Raw genomic sequence first — 16034 nt, forward strand, 5'->3', positions numbered from 1 at the left:
ATTTAAACACATTCACACCCCTTGTTGTACACGTACTGTGTCCCAGGCATCCCTGCACAGCGCTATATAAAAGATGAGTAAGATACACCTCAGAAGAGTTTATATTCTAGTCCAATGTTACACGGACTAGGCAGAATTTTTTAACTGACATAAGAGAAATGCAAAGGGCAACCAACAGGAGTCATAAATCTTTGTTATGCCAGCAAAGATAGTCCAGGTTATCAAATTTATCATGTGTGATGTTCTTGACAGGAAATAAAATATATACAATGCATGTCGGGATAAGGCATATTCTAAATCTGCAAACAAGTGCTTCACATAGTGCTCAGGGTAAAATAAAAACAGGGGCTTGTATTTATCAAGTGCGCCTCTTCACTGCCCAACTCATTACATACCATCTCATTTAAACTCCAACCACTTTCTGGAAACAGGTACTAACTACCATTAGCCCTGTTTTCACAAGATTAGGAAACTGAGGCTTGGCAGAACTAAGACCCAGACCCTGATTATCTGACTCCAGAAGCTTGAGCTGAACCACCCACTTCCTCTTATACTTGTCCCTTTAAAATGTAAAGGTAATGTACTATAGCCTCAACAGCAAAGCACACCCTTTGTACAAAGCCAGTGGTTCTCAACTAGGGCCAGCAGAGACCCCCCTGGGGTCATTTGGTAAAGTCCACGTCTGTTTTTGGTTGTCATAATTCTGTTTGTAGAAAAACATCCTACACATTGCACACGACGGTCCCCGGTGCAACCAAGAATTATCCAGCCCAAACTGTCGGCAGCACTGAGGTGGAGAAATGCTACACAAAGCCCTGCTATCTCCTCCAGACCCCGCTACTCACCAAAGACATGCCTATTTCCAACCTAGAAGCGGGTAACACTGAGTGCTTTCCCAGCTGTATCCCTTACAAAACCAGGGTCTTGGGAAGACACTTCAAGCGGCCCACGAATGTTTGCTTCTAACGTTCCTCTGTATAACATGTTTAAGACACAGAGCTATCCAGGGGGTGGGCAAAGAAGGTTTACAGTTATAATACAAATAAATAATACAATAATTAATAAATAATACAAAAGTAAACTCTGTGTTCCACATACTCACAACTATAAACCTATACTGTTAGTACAGGTACCAACTTTTAAACTATTATTCGATAAACAGCAAACCCACTGCCAGCCAGCCAGTGGGTGTGGTAGAACCTTCTGGAATAAGGCTCTACTGTCATTTCTGTTCAATTAAAGAGTCTGCTATGATCTCAAGGTAAACTGTTAAAAAAAATTTTTTCTGCAACCACCTACCTGATCAGGATTTAATACCATGCAACCAAACTCTAGTCCAGAAACAAATTAAGTGCTAAGCTTGATAAAACCTGCAAACATCAGCTACAACCCACTTAGACATTTCTGTGCTTAGCTAAACAACCCCATGCTTCTCAGTGACTTTATAAATAGTAAACGTTATAAAGTGCAACTTATAAAATAGAGTTACAAAGAAAATACCAGCAGCTGACTGCCACAGGTCTGACCTCTACACCACTTGCTGCGGGCCATAAGGGGGACACGTGTGGCTGACAGAACAGTTGTTTTCATTCTTTCCGGGTGTCTAGTCGGGACTATCAGCCTTCTCTGCATCCTCCCCAGCCCTCTCACAAACCAGGCAGGCTGGGCCTCACGTGTCCCACCATGGTGGAGAATGAACAGATGCAAATATTTCAACTCATACAAACACAATTAGAACAGATATATGTTAAAACAATGATATAAGTAAAACCAGCAAAACCAGACTGTTTTTATTTTATCTGCCCAATGCAATGCAACAGCCACGGGCTTAGACAAGATGATCACTTCACTCTGAAAGACAGACCTGAAGCCAAGTCAGATTCCTGGATTCAAGTCCTGGCCCCGTTTCCACCAAGCTGTGAGACCTCGGACAAACCAATCTGCCTCCATGCAGCTCAGTTTCTGCGCCTCCCAAAATGGCCCGACCTTTGCTCCACTCCAAGACTGGGCTGGGGCCAGGCAGCATCAGCACCCCTTCGAGTGTTAGAAATGCAGGATCTAACCCCAAATCTGCACTTGAGCGTGACATGGACAAGAGCGAGTGAGCTGCACTGAGCTGCCTGGCCCCTGCGCCTCAGGCTCTGTAGCCCCTTGTGCACGACAGCAGAGTCCCACCTTCTCTCACCGGTACTAACTCAGGGGACAGTGAGCATCAGTGGTCACCTGTTAACTCAAACTACAGACTCCTGCCATTGGGCAGACATCCTTCAGAACTCTGAACATAACCAGACTTTTCTCCCCCGGGGGAAAGGAAAGTCAAAGCTAAAATAAGCAAACAAAAGATTTTATACTAGTTTTCCGCTAAGGAGGACACCAAGCATCAGATTCAGCCAAAGAGCAGGGAAGGGGTGGAGAGGCTAAGATCCCTTGACTGGTGCTCCTCAACCTCCTTTGCACCGTAAAATCACCTGGGAAGCTTTTCAGAAACAGGGATGCCGGTCCCAGGCCCCAGAGATCCCAATCCAGGGGGCCCACGCAGAGCCCGAGCCTCCACGGTGGTTTACATGCTCCCCGGCGGACTGTAATGTGCAGCCGAGGTTGGGAACCACTGCCCTACCCAGCGGTTCTCAAAGTGCTATCACCAGATAAGGGGCACCAGCGCTACCCGAAACCCTGTTCAAGCTGCCTATGTCAGGACCCACCCAGACCTACAGGGCCTGAAACTCTAAGGGTGGGCCCTACAACCTGTGTCGTAACAAACCCTCCTGGTGCCTTCCAGGAGGGGCCTGTTCGAGTTTATGAAACACTGCCCTAGCCCTAAAAAATGGGACCCTCCAAGGAGTAAAACTCAGATTCTCTATTTTTTAGCAATTCCAGGTGACTCCTGGGCACACAGCTCAGGGAGCTGGTTGGTCGCCATGCTTTAGGAAGCCTCTGGGTTCTAGTGAGCGTTAATTTGAGCTACAATGCTACTGTCTGTAGCACAGGCTATATGGTCTAGTCCAGGGGTCAGGGAACCTTTTTGGCTGAGAGAGCCATGAACGCCATTATATTTTAAAATGTAATTCCGTGAGAGCCATACGACGACCCATGTACGTTATGCATTACCCAATAGAAATTTGGTGTTGCCCCGGAGGACAGCTGTGATTGGCTCCAGCCACCTGCAACCATGAACATGAGCGGTAGGAAATGGATTGTAATACATGAGAATGTTTTATATTTTTAATGTTATTTTTTTTATTAAAGATTTGTCTGCGAGCCAGATGCAGCCATCAAAAGAGCCACATCTGACTCGTGAGCCATAGGTTCCCGACCCCTAGTCTAGTCTTTCCCCACTCTGACTGTTGGGGTTTCTATCATAATTCCTTGATCCCGGCCAAAATACCCCAGGAGCATCTGTGTCAGCATTTCTTTGATTACAAAATGGGATAATGGTGATAAGTTTTACTACACCTTTTGGGTTTCCTTCCATTCTATTATGAAAATATCAATGAATGATTCACATATAGCACTTAACACCAGACCCAATGCATAGGAAGAATTTAGGAAGCATATGCTGCTATTATTATCAACTGTTGTTATTGCCTCTGACCCCTAAGACCAAACACATTATTGTCCAAGATACTTTTCCATAAACAAAGAAATGCCTCTTCCTGCGCCTTGCAGAAATATCTGGCTTTCTTCGCATACCATGGGAGGAGGAAAGGGCTCAGACGCTCATGGGAATCTAAGAACAGTCTAGTTTCTCACTAAAATGATAAGTTATACCAGTCAAGTTCTTGGCCAGCCCTCAGGTTTCACAGCCAGTGAAAGTGACTGAGCACCCAATAACTGATCAATGGACGGATTTCAGAAGACTCCAGCCTGACCAGGCGGTGGCACAGTGAATAGAGCATCCGACTGAGATGCGAAGGACCCAGTTCGAGACCCTGAGGTCGCCAGCTTGAGCACAGGCTCCTCTGATTTGAGCAAGGCTCACCAAGGTCGCTGGTTGAGCAAGGGGTCACTCGATCTGCTGTAGCCCCCCGGTCAAAGCACATATGAGAAAGCAATCTATGAACAACTAAAGTGCCACAACGAGAGACTGATGATTGATGCTTCTCATCTCTCTCCGTTCCTGTCAGTCTGTCCCTGTCTATCCCTCTCTCTGTCTCTGTAAAAAAATAAAATAAAATAGAAGACTCCAAGGCAGCAAGTCTCAAATTTTGGTAGGCTGAAAAGCAGAACCCTAAGTAAAACTGCAACATCCCGGACTGCACCCCAAACCTACTCGATCTAGCCTTAGAAAATCTTATTTAAAACATCACTAGAATTTAAACTCGGTAACAGCAAGGGACTTTTGTCTGTTTGCTCACTGATGAATTCCCCGGGCACACAGTAGATGCACAATATTTCTGAATGAATGAATGAGCAATCTGAAGTTTAGACTTAAACAATTAGCTAAAACAACACTGTAGTAACAAGTGAATGAACCTTTCGAATGAGTTAACTGGCACCCATAGGCTTTGTCAAACTACTCTGGTGAAATGACATCTGTCTCCCTCCCTCTCTCTCTTATACTCACACACAGACACACACACACACACACACACACACACACACGTCATTCTTTGTGGAAAGTGGACGTGAAAGCTCACAGACATGTGTGGCGATGGGTCTAAAGGAAAAGTGGGAAGAGATTATACCAAGAACTGAATCTGTTTCTGGGAGTTCTCTCGGCCCAAATTTGCTCCTCAACTGAGAGAGAAATCCTCATGAATACTGAAAGGCCAGGCTTAGAACACAAGACACTACCACCAGAAACGTGAACCGGAAGAAAGCCAGGAACCCCCGCAGACATCCGGGCCATGTCCACTGGCACTCATCTCTGGATATTCTGATGACAAATGCCAAGGGTCTGTTTGGAGACAGAGATGGACTGCAAGCCCCAGGAATCTTAACAATTTTAAACCACAGTCAAGGCTAAACGTCAAGTTCACATCCAAGAATAAGGGGCCAATATGGGGCAAGGACACTCTAGTGTCTATCCTTCTCTCCCTGGCTCCACAGACACCCAGGCCCTGGAGGAGAGCCCTCAGCTTCCTGAAACAGGGCAGGAGAGTCCTAAGGCCAAGCAGAAGCCAATGCTTTGGTTACAGCTCAGATGAGAACTTGCACATCTGAGGACTAGAGCAAAGCAACACCCACTGCAAAGTTTCAACCGCTCAGCTGTGTAAACAAATAAAATGGTCCATTTCTTCTGGAACCTCTCCTAGATGTCTCTGCGCACACACAAGCTTGTGCCTGCATACTCACACACACAGACACACACACACACACACAAACCACTTCACATCTTAAAAGAAAAACAACCAAGAAAGGTCTACTCGGTTTGTTTTTGCTGCATGGGGAGTTTTTTTTCCCGAATCACATCTGACTTGGTGTTAAAACATCAACCTTTGGCCAAAATACTCTTTAAAACAAAGGCTTTTAATTGGTTCTGAAGTAGCCCTTCTGAAAACCAAGTGAACCATCTGTGGGTCTCGACCCTGCTTACAATCCTGCTCGTGGGGTTGGAATAACGGTTAGCAGAGAAGCACTGGGAGAGCTCTCCTCAGGGAGGCAATAAAGGCGCCTCCACGTGAATCCAGTCACCCGTGGGGCATCCCTGGGAGTCATCTGCATTCCGCCTGCAAGATCTCCCGGGTCCACGGCGACGGCGACTGGGAGGGGTTTCCAGGAGCTGAGGACAGAGGCCAAAGGACTATGTGAAGGGGCCTGCCCTGGACCCCGGGACAAAGTGGCCTTACCTTACTGCTCCTCCTCATAAATATCACTCACATACCTAACGACCACGATGCCAGTGCATCTCTATAACAACACTTGAAATCCAGTGTTGAAGTCTCTCAAAAGGTGAGTGCAAAGCTAAACACACACATTACCCTATGCCTCTCCAAGTCCACTCCTGTGTATGAACAGATGTGGGTGAGAGTGTTACCAGAGCCTTATTCCTAAGAGCAGAAAATTGGAAACAACCCAAATAGCCAGCAACACGGGGGGGGGGGGGGGGGGGGGGGGGGGGGGCTGTGGTATATTCCTATGTGGAATACTATACGGCCATAAAAAAGCAAACTATTGCTACATACATTAACGGATAAAATTCAGACACAATGATGACTGGGGCTAGACATAATCCAGTATATTCTGTACAATTTATTTTCTAAGCAGCTAAAAAAAAACAGGCAAAACTAATCCCTGATGATAGATAGATAGATAGATAGATAGATAGATAGATAGATAGATAGATAGATAGATGATAGATAAAACTATGATGAGAATTTTGTTGGAGCTGGGGGGAGCCAGATGACTAGGAAGAGAAGGGAATCACAGAGACTTCTGAGGAGTTGGTAATACTCTTTCTTTATCAGGGGCCGGCAAATTCCAGTCCATGAGCCAATCCAGCCTCTGTCTGATTTTATAAATGAAATTTCATGAGGACACAGCCACACCTATTCCTTTAGGTATTGTTCTGGGGTGCTTTGCCATCACAACGGGAGAACTGAATAGTTGCCCTGGAGATTGTATGGCCCACCAGGCCTAAAATATTCACTCTCTGGCGCTTTCCGGAAAAGGTACGCCAACCCCATTCTGCTCTATATTGATCTGGGTGACACTGTCATGGATGCTCCCTGCCCAAAAGCTCGTCCACCTCTCCACTCAAGACCTGAGCACTTCAATACAATTTTTGAAAAGCCAACAGAGTTAAATAACTAAGTCTAAAAGAAGTTGTTGTTCTAATTTTCATTCCATTTATATTTGTGATAACCCTTTGGGAAGAATCGTTTTTGTTAACACTTTTTTGTCTTTTCAAAACTGAGAAGAGTTAGCACAAACGTGGGGGGAGATCCCAAGGCAGCCACCGACACTGCGTCCGTACGTTTTACGAGAAGGTGACATGCCTACAAAACCGCAGCAGCTCTCAGCGTCCATTCATGTAAACGTGAACTTGGCCGGGCCTGAGATGCCAGGAGGGATGGGAAGGGAACTGGTGTGAATCTCATGTGATACATGGTATCAAGCTACTCTGGGTTATTTTAGGATGTAGCTTAGGAGAGCAACAACCTCAGCTCATACTGAAATCCAGTATTTATTAAGGTTAAACTGGTTTAAGTGTCCAGGAAAGAAGATTCGGCCCTGATCAAGTCGGATTTAAGCCTTACAGTGGAGAACAGAGCCAAGGGACAATGTCCGCGCTCCCGCTCACCACAGCAATGCCACCACCCTCTCCTCTAACCGCCACCTCGTGGCTGAGCGGCCATGTGCCTTGGGAACCATGTTCTTGTGTCTGAGGTTTCCTCTTTTTTTTCCCTTTGCTTCTTTTGTTTTGTTTTTTTGGGGTTTGTTTTTTTTTGCCATTTATCCTTTGATGATCAAACTAGAATTACAGCGGGCTGCCATTTGGCGTGGCCTGGCCCCGGTCTAGCGGAGAACGGGGGAATGAACCCTGGAAGCATGCCGCCGCTGGGTCTCTCATAGAATGTCTCTCTGTTTGCCCACATGGGCATCAAGCCTTAGCAAATAGAAGCGGGGGAGAACAATGCTACCTGTTCATGGAAGAATAGTAATGGTTTCTTTCAGTCCTCCAAACAATGAGCTCTGTAATTTACTCCATCTTCCTCCTGAGAAAGCGCTTCCCATGGCCCGCACCGTGCCAGGTGGTTTGGCCTAACAAGGGGCGCTTCAGCCCCGGGTGTAAAGACACAACAGCTGGTCTGGTCTCGGCTGCTCTCCCAGTGACATGGCCCCAACCAGCCTTTCCACACCAAGATAGGGATCACTATGCTATTCAACCTCAACAATTCCCACACCCCGGGGCAACAGGACTTCCAGCCTCCCCCGAGGTACAGTGGGCCTCCCCCGAGGTACAGTGGGCCTCCCCCGAGGTACAGTGGGCCTCAGGACACTGTCTGTTCAGCATCCTCCCACTCATCAGGACTCAGGGTCTGGGCAGGTTCTCTAACCAAACCCCGAAACCATTTTCTGGAATCAAGACTCACTGTGCCATTCGTTAAGCCAAAGGGAGAAGGGTCCGCCCCACGTGTACCACCAAGAACAACTGTAGCGTCCAACGAAAGCCACCAATCTTGAAACTATTTAGGGGTTGGAGGGGTAAAATCAAGGTCGCGCCTTGCCCTCAAATACACACACACACACAGATCAACCAGCACAACTTCAGAAGTAATCAAAATATTTTTGAAGTTAAGTTACCATCTCCTTGAAACGAGTCCAAAAGCATTAGGGGGAAATGTCTGCCGAGGCACGGTTTTCCCTGGCGGGAGATGCAGACGTGAAGCAGCAGAGATAGGAAGATACCACGTGGCGGGGGCTCCTCGAGACCACGTGCACACACACGAGTCACCTGCAAGGGGAGCCAGCTACAAGACAGGGAGCAATGGAACAAGTGAACCATTTAACCAACCAGCCCCTGGGAAGAGAAGACCCTGGTATGTCAGACTACGACGCGCTTCAAAAAGCCTCCCTTCGAAGGGTTAAACCGGAAGACTCGAGAGCTTCAGTCCCATTAGTTCCACCGTGAGGTCCGTCCATCCTGGCAAAGCCAGGCAGGGCCAGGCAGACAGACGAAAATCGTATTAGTCTGCTCTCCCTCCACCACTGCGTTCTGCTGGCATCAGTTCAGCTCTGAGTCTATATTAGTCCGTGATTTGTTTAGCCTTTGGATTCAAGAGAATGGAAGTACTACGTGAGCAGGAAACAGGACACTCATCAGAAGCTGGGATCTGTCGCCTTTCCCTTCCAGCACTGTTAGTGTCGTATATCAACAGGCCCAGGAGAAATCAACATTTCAGGACAATCAGGTCAAAAGTGATATTCTTAGCACCACTTAACATGATTCTGACCCACCGGAAACAACTCTCTGGCGGTCACACAGCCTCCTCTCCCATCTCCCCCCTTCCCTCTCCCCATCACTTTCTGTCGCCTCATTTTACTCCCAAGTGAAGACCCCGCCCTAAACCAAAAACAGTAGCCAAGCTGGGGTCTGTGTGACCATTATGCCTGAACAAGAGACTCTTCACAAAAAACACAGGCTTCTCTTTCTTTCCGTATCTTTAAATCATTTTAGCAGCATTTTTTCCACTCTTGCTTATCCTTTGCTCCCCACCTCCCCCAATGAATCAACCACCACCACGGTCCTCACCACCATCATCATCACCACTATCATTATCATCATCACCATCATCATCATCATCATCATCATCATCACCATCATCATCATCATCATCACCACCACCACCATCATCATCATCATCATCACCATCATCACCACCATCATCATCGTCAGCATCATCATCACCACCATCATCACCATCACCACCTAAATTGGGGGAAAGGATGGAAAATAAAAGACATAAGAGACCTACATATTGACAATTCAAGCTTCAGGGATCCGTTGCATGTCCTACCTGAATTGCAATCTGGTGTTCAATCGTTTTGTACGCAGAGTAATGTGTGCTCCCGGACTGAAAATGGAGCTGTAGAAAGAAACCAAATCAAAGCGTTCTGCTTATGTCACAAACTACAAGGAAACATCTTAAGCAGTTTATGAATAGCAGACAAACCTTCCTAGATTGAACTGCAGCCTTGGCATTCAATCAAAACCCATGTATTTTTATTTGTTGCTATGGATAAGATGATCATAATGATCTAAGGCACAGTTTAAAAAAAAAGAAAGCCCTATTCAATAAGCAAAAAGGGAGTGGGGAGGGGGCCAGGAGTGAGAGTCAATGCCATGGAAAGGGAAGAACGGATGCCCATTAAGACATGAAGGAAGCCAGTGTGCTGAGCAGGACGCTGCAGAAATATTTAGTGTGCTGCAAAAAGTCATCAGAATTGCAACATGTAGGCAAGAGGGAGAGACTGTGAGAGAAAGGATTGTTAGAAGCCACAAGACTGCCAAAGGTATACAAGCCCCCAGCCCCATTTCTAGTAACTGGGTTCTAGCTCCCAAACACAAGTCTAATCTGGGGAAAACCACTGTGTCAGGTAGAACTCAGGGGCCACCCCAGGCCTCACACATTCTTTCACAATGACTAAGCTTTGCAGCCCAGGACAGCTCCGCGCCTGTAGCCTAGGTACTCACACTTCCCCGAAGAGGGAGCCAACCACTGCCAGACAGCCACCAGGTTTTCTAAGGGAAGACCACCTACTCAGTGGCCCCTAGCTGAAGGTTCATCCCAGTCCACCCAGATCCTGCACAGAAAAACACTGAAGTCTCCTGGGCCTTTCCCTCTGAAGCCTTACATCTGAAGCCCCATCGAAGAAGTGTGTGTCCCCAAACAGAAAGGAACACCAAGATTCCTCACCAAATCCTTCCTTTCCCAAATAACACGTGTTAATTAATCTTGAGATCCTACCAATTGGGAAAGCAAACACCATCAGCTGATTTCTCTTACAAACAACACAGCAATCACTAAAGGATTTCAAAATACCTGAAAATGCATTTGAATTTGCCATTTACACACAAATGGTGAAAAATCAGACACCCATGCCCATCATAGCAATAAGCCAATCCGTGGTATTTCCAAACACAGACCAGTAACACTATAATAAACTGTTGCTATCATTGCTACTATACTATTACTGTTACCATTACCAAAATACTTCTGCACAGCAAAGCATAAGCTAGACTGCAAAGGTTTTAGACTCAATTAGTTATTACCTTACTCCCTGCCAGAAAAAAAATTATTCAATCCATAAAAAAGAAAAGGAGAGGGAAAAAGAGGGGGGATTTCACATAAGAACTTTTGAACCAACCCAAAATAAACACAACACAGTAGTAATCAAATTTTAAAAAGTGGTCTAAAGCCATATTGCTCCTGACCTAAGACTGTAAATTCCCATTTTAGGATACACTGGGTTCTGGGAACATTTTATCTGTCAAAAATAAACAAACATACTGCCCATATATATTATGAGTCTGCTTGCCCCAGAACATAATATTAATCAGTTAAAAGAGGGTACAACAAAGGTGGGCTCAAAAAAAGTATTTCTTCACCTGTCAAAGCAGAGTAATAAACCACACTCCCTAACACAAGCCAAGATGAACGCTGAACAACTGAAGATACGCCACCCCCCCGCCCATAGCGCCCCCCCCCCCCACTCAGAAGCAGGTCATCCAAAGTGAACTGCTGAAAAAGAGAGATGAATTTGCACACTTTGCCCCCTCGGACCCCGTCCTTTTTGTGAAAACTGCCCGTCAGTGAGCGGAGATTGCACTAATTACTGTCACAATTCTGCATCATGTTAAAACAACTTTTGTGTGTGTGTGTGAGAGAGAGAGAGAGAGAGAGAGAGAGAGAGAGAGAGAGGTTCCTCTGCGAGTTTGGAATTCTTGGCTGGAGAGCAGCTCTTGTTGGAGAGGGGGGTTCTCCTTCTAAGCAGGGAAGGCAACACTAACAACGTGTCCCCCTTTTCAGCGGGTTTTATTCTCCTCTTTTCCAACTGCCAGATTCAGAGCTTAATGGAAACTTGTCCAAGCTTTGCTTCCCACAGACCCTGCGGAGCCCTGGGCAATCTGTACTCAGGGTAACCACAGGAATCTTAGATTGTCAATTAAAATTGAATGAACACCTGATAACTAAGTATAGGTCGTGGAAACAAAATTTCATATAATCACAGCCTTATGAATGCATTAATGAAACTGTAGCTAATCCAAATTCAATTTTCACTTGTCCGGTTCCATTCTTAATCCTGGCCGTCACCAGCACCCAAACAACACAAGAACCCAGAGAGAAAGCTGCAATTAAAACCGCAAAGATGCCGCTGCAAGGTCCTGAAGACTGGAGTGAGCCAAAGTTAATTTAACCTTCACACACATACACACCATCCTAATGTCCCCGAGCAATGTCACCTCCCTCCTTAGGTGTCCGCTGCACAGAACAACCTCCATCCGCTCATAAACAGCCCCAGCTCGGTCAGTCTGCAGTCCCAGCCAGCAAGCACTGTGTTGGAGGGATGCTGAGCTCGATTTCCCCCAGCTACCTTGACAAAGCCTTGACCATTCTCTTATTTCTCCTTTGGGTTTCCACCCCCTCTTTTCCCAAACACTCCTTTCTAAAACACATTTTAAACTGCTTTTTCCTTCCCTGTAAAACACAAAGATGCCTTGTTCGTTATAGTATAGCTTTTTAGGACAAAGATAAAATACAAGGACCCTGTAAAAACTTGGCATTCTGAACTGGAACAATCATGTGTTTATATTTCTGTAAAAAGCTATAAAGAAGGAGAGAACAAGAGATGGTTGGCGCTCTGCTTTTTTGGAAGAGATGAGGAGGCTGTCAGACCCAGGAGAAGAAACAGGGCCATCTAAGCTTAGCCAAGGCTTATGCGAGTTTAAGAACCAGGCTCCCACAATCCTCAACTCATAGGACTGCCCTGCCCTTGGTCACCTGCAGCCCCCAAGTCACTCACTTCCTCATCCAGTGACTGTGGCTGTTACACCCTGGGCAGATGACAAGCCCTCCACATGAGGCCTCCCTTTCAGAGGTGCCACCAAATGAGAGCTCCAAGATACTTTCCATTTAATTCCTTCCTGTGAGATTTCTCAACAAAGCAAACCTTCCCTTCCTGTTGTGTATGTTTACAGTGGCCAAGCCCACCCACCCATTCTAACACGGGGCTCCCACTGGTCCAGAGGAAGCACCAGGAAGGTGTGGCTGTGCTCAGCCCAGGTATGCACAATTCTCCAGCAACTGAAAAGCCAACACTTTACGGTTAACCACTTCCCTTATTATTAGGGTATCTTGATTGCTCTTGCTTTATTTCTAATCATTATTACTGGCCCTAAATGGGATGTCTCAGATACCAGACATCAGAGACTTCCAGAGATGGGAGGAGAGGAAACGGGCTTTCACAACCACAGAGATCGCATCCTCAAAGGCAACTAAAAAAATTGAAACCCTATGTTGGTTCTTCCAGCTCTAAATTAACTTCCAATGTGACGAAGATTAATTTTTGATGCCTGTTCATTCCACTAAATCGGGAAGAGGTGGGGGCATTTGCTTTATTTTAAGCTTAATGAATCACCTTTCTCTTTTTTTAAAAAAAAATAATAATAATACTAAATCCGGATTCATTTCCTACTAGGTTTTGGTTTTGAGGGGTTTTGACCTTGCAGCTATCATCATGAGCCACTTGAAGTTTAATTTCCAAGCCATTAGCTTAATAGACAGAACACTTCTTTAAAAAAAAAAAAAAGACTTTTTTCTTACATCGCCAGTCATTTTCAGGGTGGGAACAGGACCCCTATGTTGGAAGCCTCTTACATTTAATGGGAAATAAACTTTTGAGCAGGACTTTGGGCTACTACTGCCTCCCCTTCTAAAAAGCATCAGAGGGGCCTCTGACTTGCCCTGGGAAGGCAAAAGCAGCACTGACTGAGAGGTCCGTGGGCTTCAACATTCCTGCAAAGATCTAGCCACCGAACACTTACACTACCCTAAAACAACAACTTACACAAAGGCACCCCTCTTCACTTCCTGGCATCCTCCAGAAATCCTGCTGCAACAAAACGCATGCCTTCAGACACAAGAACAAGCTCTCCTCTACTGTCTCCCTGTTCCATCAAATGTCTATTTACCCTCATTAATTTTTTTCTTTTCTTTTTCCTCAACCTGAAACCATCAGCTATGAGTCAGAGAACGATCATTAACTTTTACAGCTTCCACACACATCCACCTACTCACATTTGGGGAAAGAAGTATTGACTTGCAACATTGCCTGAGACCAAAATCCTGTAAGAAGAAAAAAAGGGGAAAAAATTGCTTCAAGAAAGTTACATCTACAGGTCTATGGGGGGATGCCACACAGTCATTGTTTTTCCACTTTGTGCTGCAATGCCTTGCAAAAATAAAAAAAAAAGAGAGAGAGAGAGAGAGAGAGAGAAAGAAATGTTGGAAGTTGAACTTGGTGATGGTGATCAGCATTTATGGGTTGATTTTTTTTTTTTTTTTTTTTAGGAAAAACTAGATGATTTTTCTTTAGACATTAAAATAAAGTTCTTAAACTGCTTGGGGCTGGGTGAAATATAAAAGTGAATTCAGTCTCCTGCTCCGGAACAAAACACATTTCTAGCACACAAAACCACGCGGGCCCAAGTGCTGAGACCTATCCGTAACACAGCATTTTCATTAAAAGTTGCTACACTAACACTCTTAAAATGATGCCTCCATCATTACTCCACTTAGCAGTCGCAGCTCGGCAACTCATAACGAATTAATTTGCATTAATGTGGTTTCATGCATCCTTCCCTGAGTATGCCATTGTGATTCAGGCTTAATAAAACTGACACGACAATAACATAGTGCCTTTTATTTCACTTTTACAACAAACCAACCCACCCCAAGACCCACACAACTCCTCACGATTTTTAAAGCATTTTACTAATATATTTAGTACATCATAATTGGCCCAGCACGCAGGAACCTAGTTATCTTCTCAGTAAATATTTATAGCATCACTCTTTCCCATTCATTCTGCATTTTCTTCGAGAATCTCACTGTAGCCTACATCTGCAATTCATTGACTTTACAATTTACCACATGTTGGGATGGGAGAGGTCTTAGCTCCATTTGAATCACTACACAAATATGCAAGTGATTTATCGGTTTCAAACTGAAGACTGCAAGAGAAGGACTCCACTTTTCCTGAACATTACTTCTTCTGGCAGACCATGAACAATTACAGTTCGTACTAATTAAGCTCTGTAAATGTGCTGTGCCCTGCTAATGCCTACCAGGCCTCAAATTTATTTTCATGATGCCAAACTTTAGTGTGCAATTTTAACCCCTTCAGAGCTGATCCCACTAACAGCCATCCCTTCCCCTGTAGACCGAACGGTAGGATGCTACTTCACAGCAAAAAAAAAAAAGAAAGAAAAAAAGAAGAAGAAAATATAACGGGCAGAATTACCAGCCCGCAATCAGATGCGCCTAAGGAAGGGAACGCCACCCTGGGAAAACCCAAGGAACACCAGGGCTGATAACCCGCTCAAAGATCCCACAGCCACATCTTTGTAATGAGCTGTTAAGGGATTCATATCTCTCCCTGAGGGCTAGTAAGTTTCTGCATTCCATTGATTAGAAAATAAAACCTTTCAGCCTCGGTCTTTAGGTTTGGGTTGGAGGGAGAGAAAGATCTGGCCAGAAATGATGGAGCCATCAGCACACACACCCCCCTCAACCCCACTCCCCTTCGCCATGTGGTCAGTTAACACACAGAACAGCCCACTCTTAAAATAAAATAATTAATTAAAATCGGCAAGATAATTGGCCTTGGAGACCTCAGGGGGGGGGGTGTCAATCACAAATGCCCCACTCCCAGGTCATCACACAATAACTGATAGGAAACAACACATCCTCAGCCAGATCCTCACTTTGGGTGAAGATGCATGGGAACCAGTCTCTGCTGACCAAAGCAATCTAGTTTTTAACAGCAACTCCCCCCCCCCCATGGTACTCCCACCTCTCATAAGAAACTCCCAATCCCCAATATTGATCAAGACACTCCCCAAGCCCTAATCTGTGTCCCATCTTCTTACTCTTTCCCAATCTTAGTCCGGCATCTCTTCCGCGTCCCTGGGAGACACTTCTGTGCTGCCTCCTCCCCGCCTCCCCACCCAACACCAGCGCACTTTTCCCAAATGAGCGGCCCTCCCATCCCCAACATAAACCTAGACTGTTTCTTCTCCTCTGTTAATTTCCTTTCATCCACTCTCCTCAGCCTTGCTTCTTCCTTAAACTCGCACATTAACCAGTGCACTATGCAACATGTGTATCTTCCCTTCCAGCTCAATGGAACATCATAAAAATTACAGAGCAGTCTCCCCTCTCAGGTTTCTGGAAGTTATTCTGGGAGTAATATGCACAATATAGGCAATACAGTCTTTAAAAAAAAAAAATAAGAAAAGAAAGAGGGAGAAACCGAAAGGAAAAAGATGCAAACACCTAGAGCAACTTTGCTTTTGAAAACGGCATCTG

The 16034-nt window shown here is 45.4% G+C and overlaps 1 protein-coding gene across 31 annotated transcripts in view; it reads right to left on the bottom strand.

The window, feature by feature from the left end:
• Positions 1 to 16034, bottom strand: part of TCF7L2 (transcription factor 7 like 2) — a 200515-nt gene that overhangs the window by 177694 nt on the left and 6787 nt on the right. For 19 of the 31 annotated variants that reach the window (XM_066355851.1, XM_066355848.1, XM_066355850.1 and 16 more), the window contains exon 4: positions 9462 to 9530. The exons of the other annotated variants lie outside the window; for them this stretch is intronic. In XM_066355851.1, the coding sequence (XP_066211948.1) occupies positions 9462 to 9530 (69 nt within the window). The remainder of the gene's footprint in view (positions 1 to 9461; positions 9531 to 16034) is intronic. 31 annotated transcript variants of the gene reach the window in all.

This window comes from Saccopteryx leptura, chromosome 13 (assembly GCF_036850995.1).
Source record: "Saccopteryx leptura isolate mSacLep1 chromosome 13, mSacLep1_pri_phased_curated, whole genome shotgun sequence".
Taxonomy (NCBI): domain Eukaryota; kingdom Metazoa; phylum Chordata; class Mammalia; order Chiroptera; family Emballonuridae; genus Saccopteryx; species Saccopteryx leptura.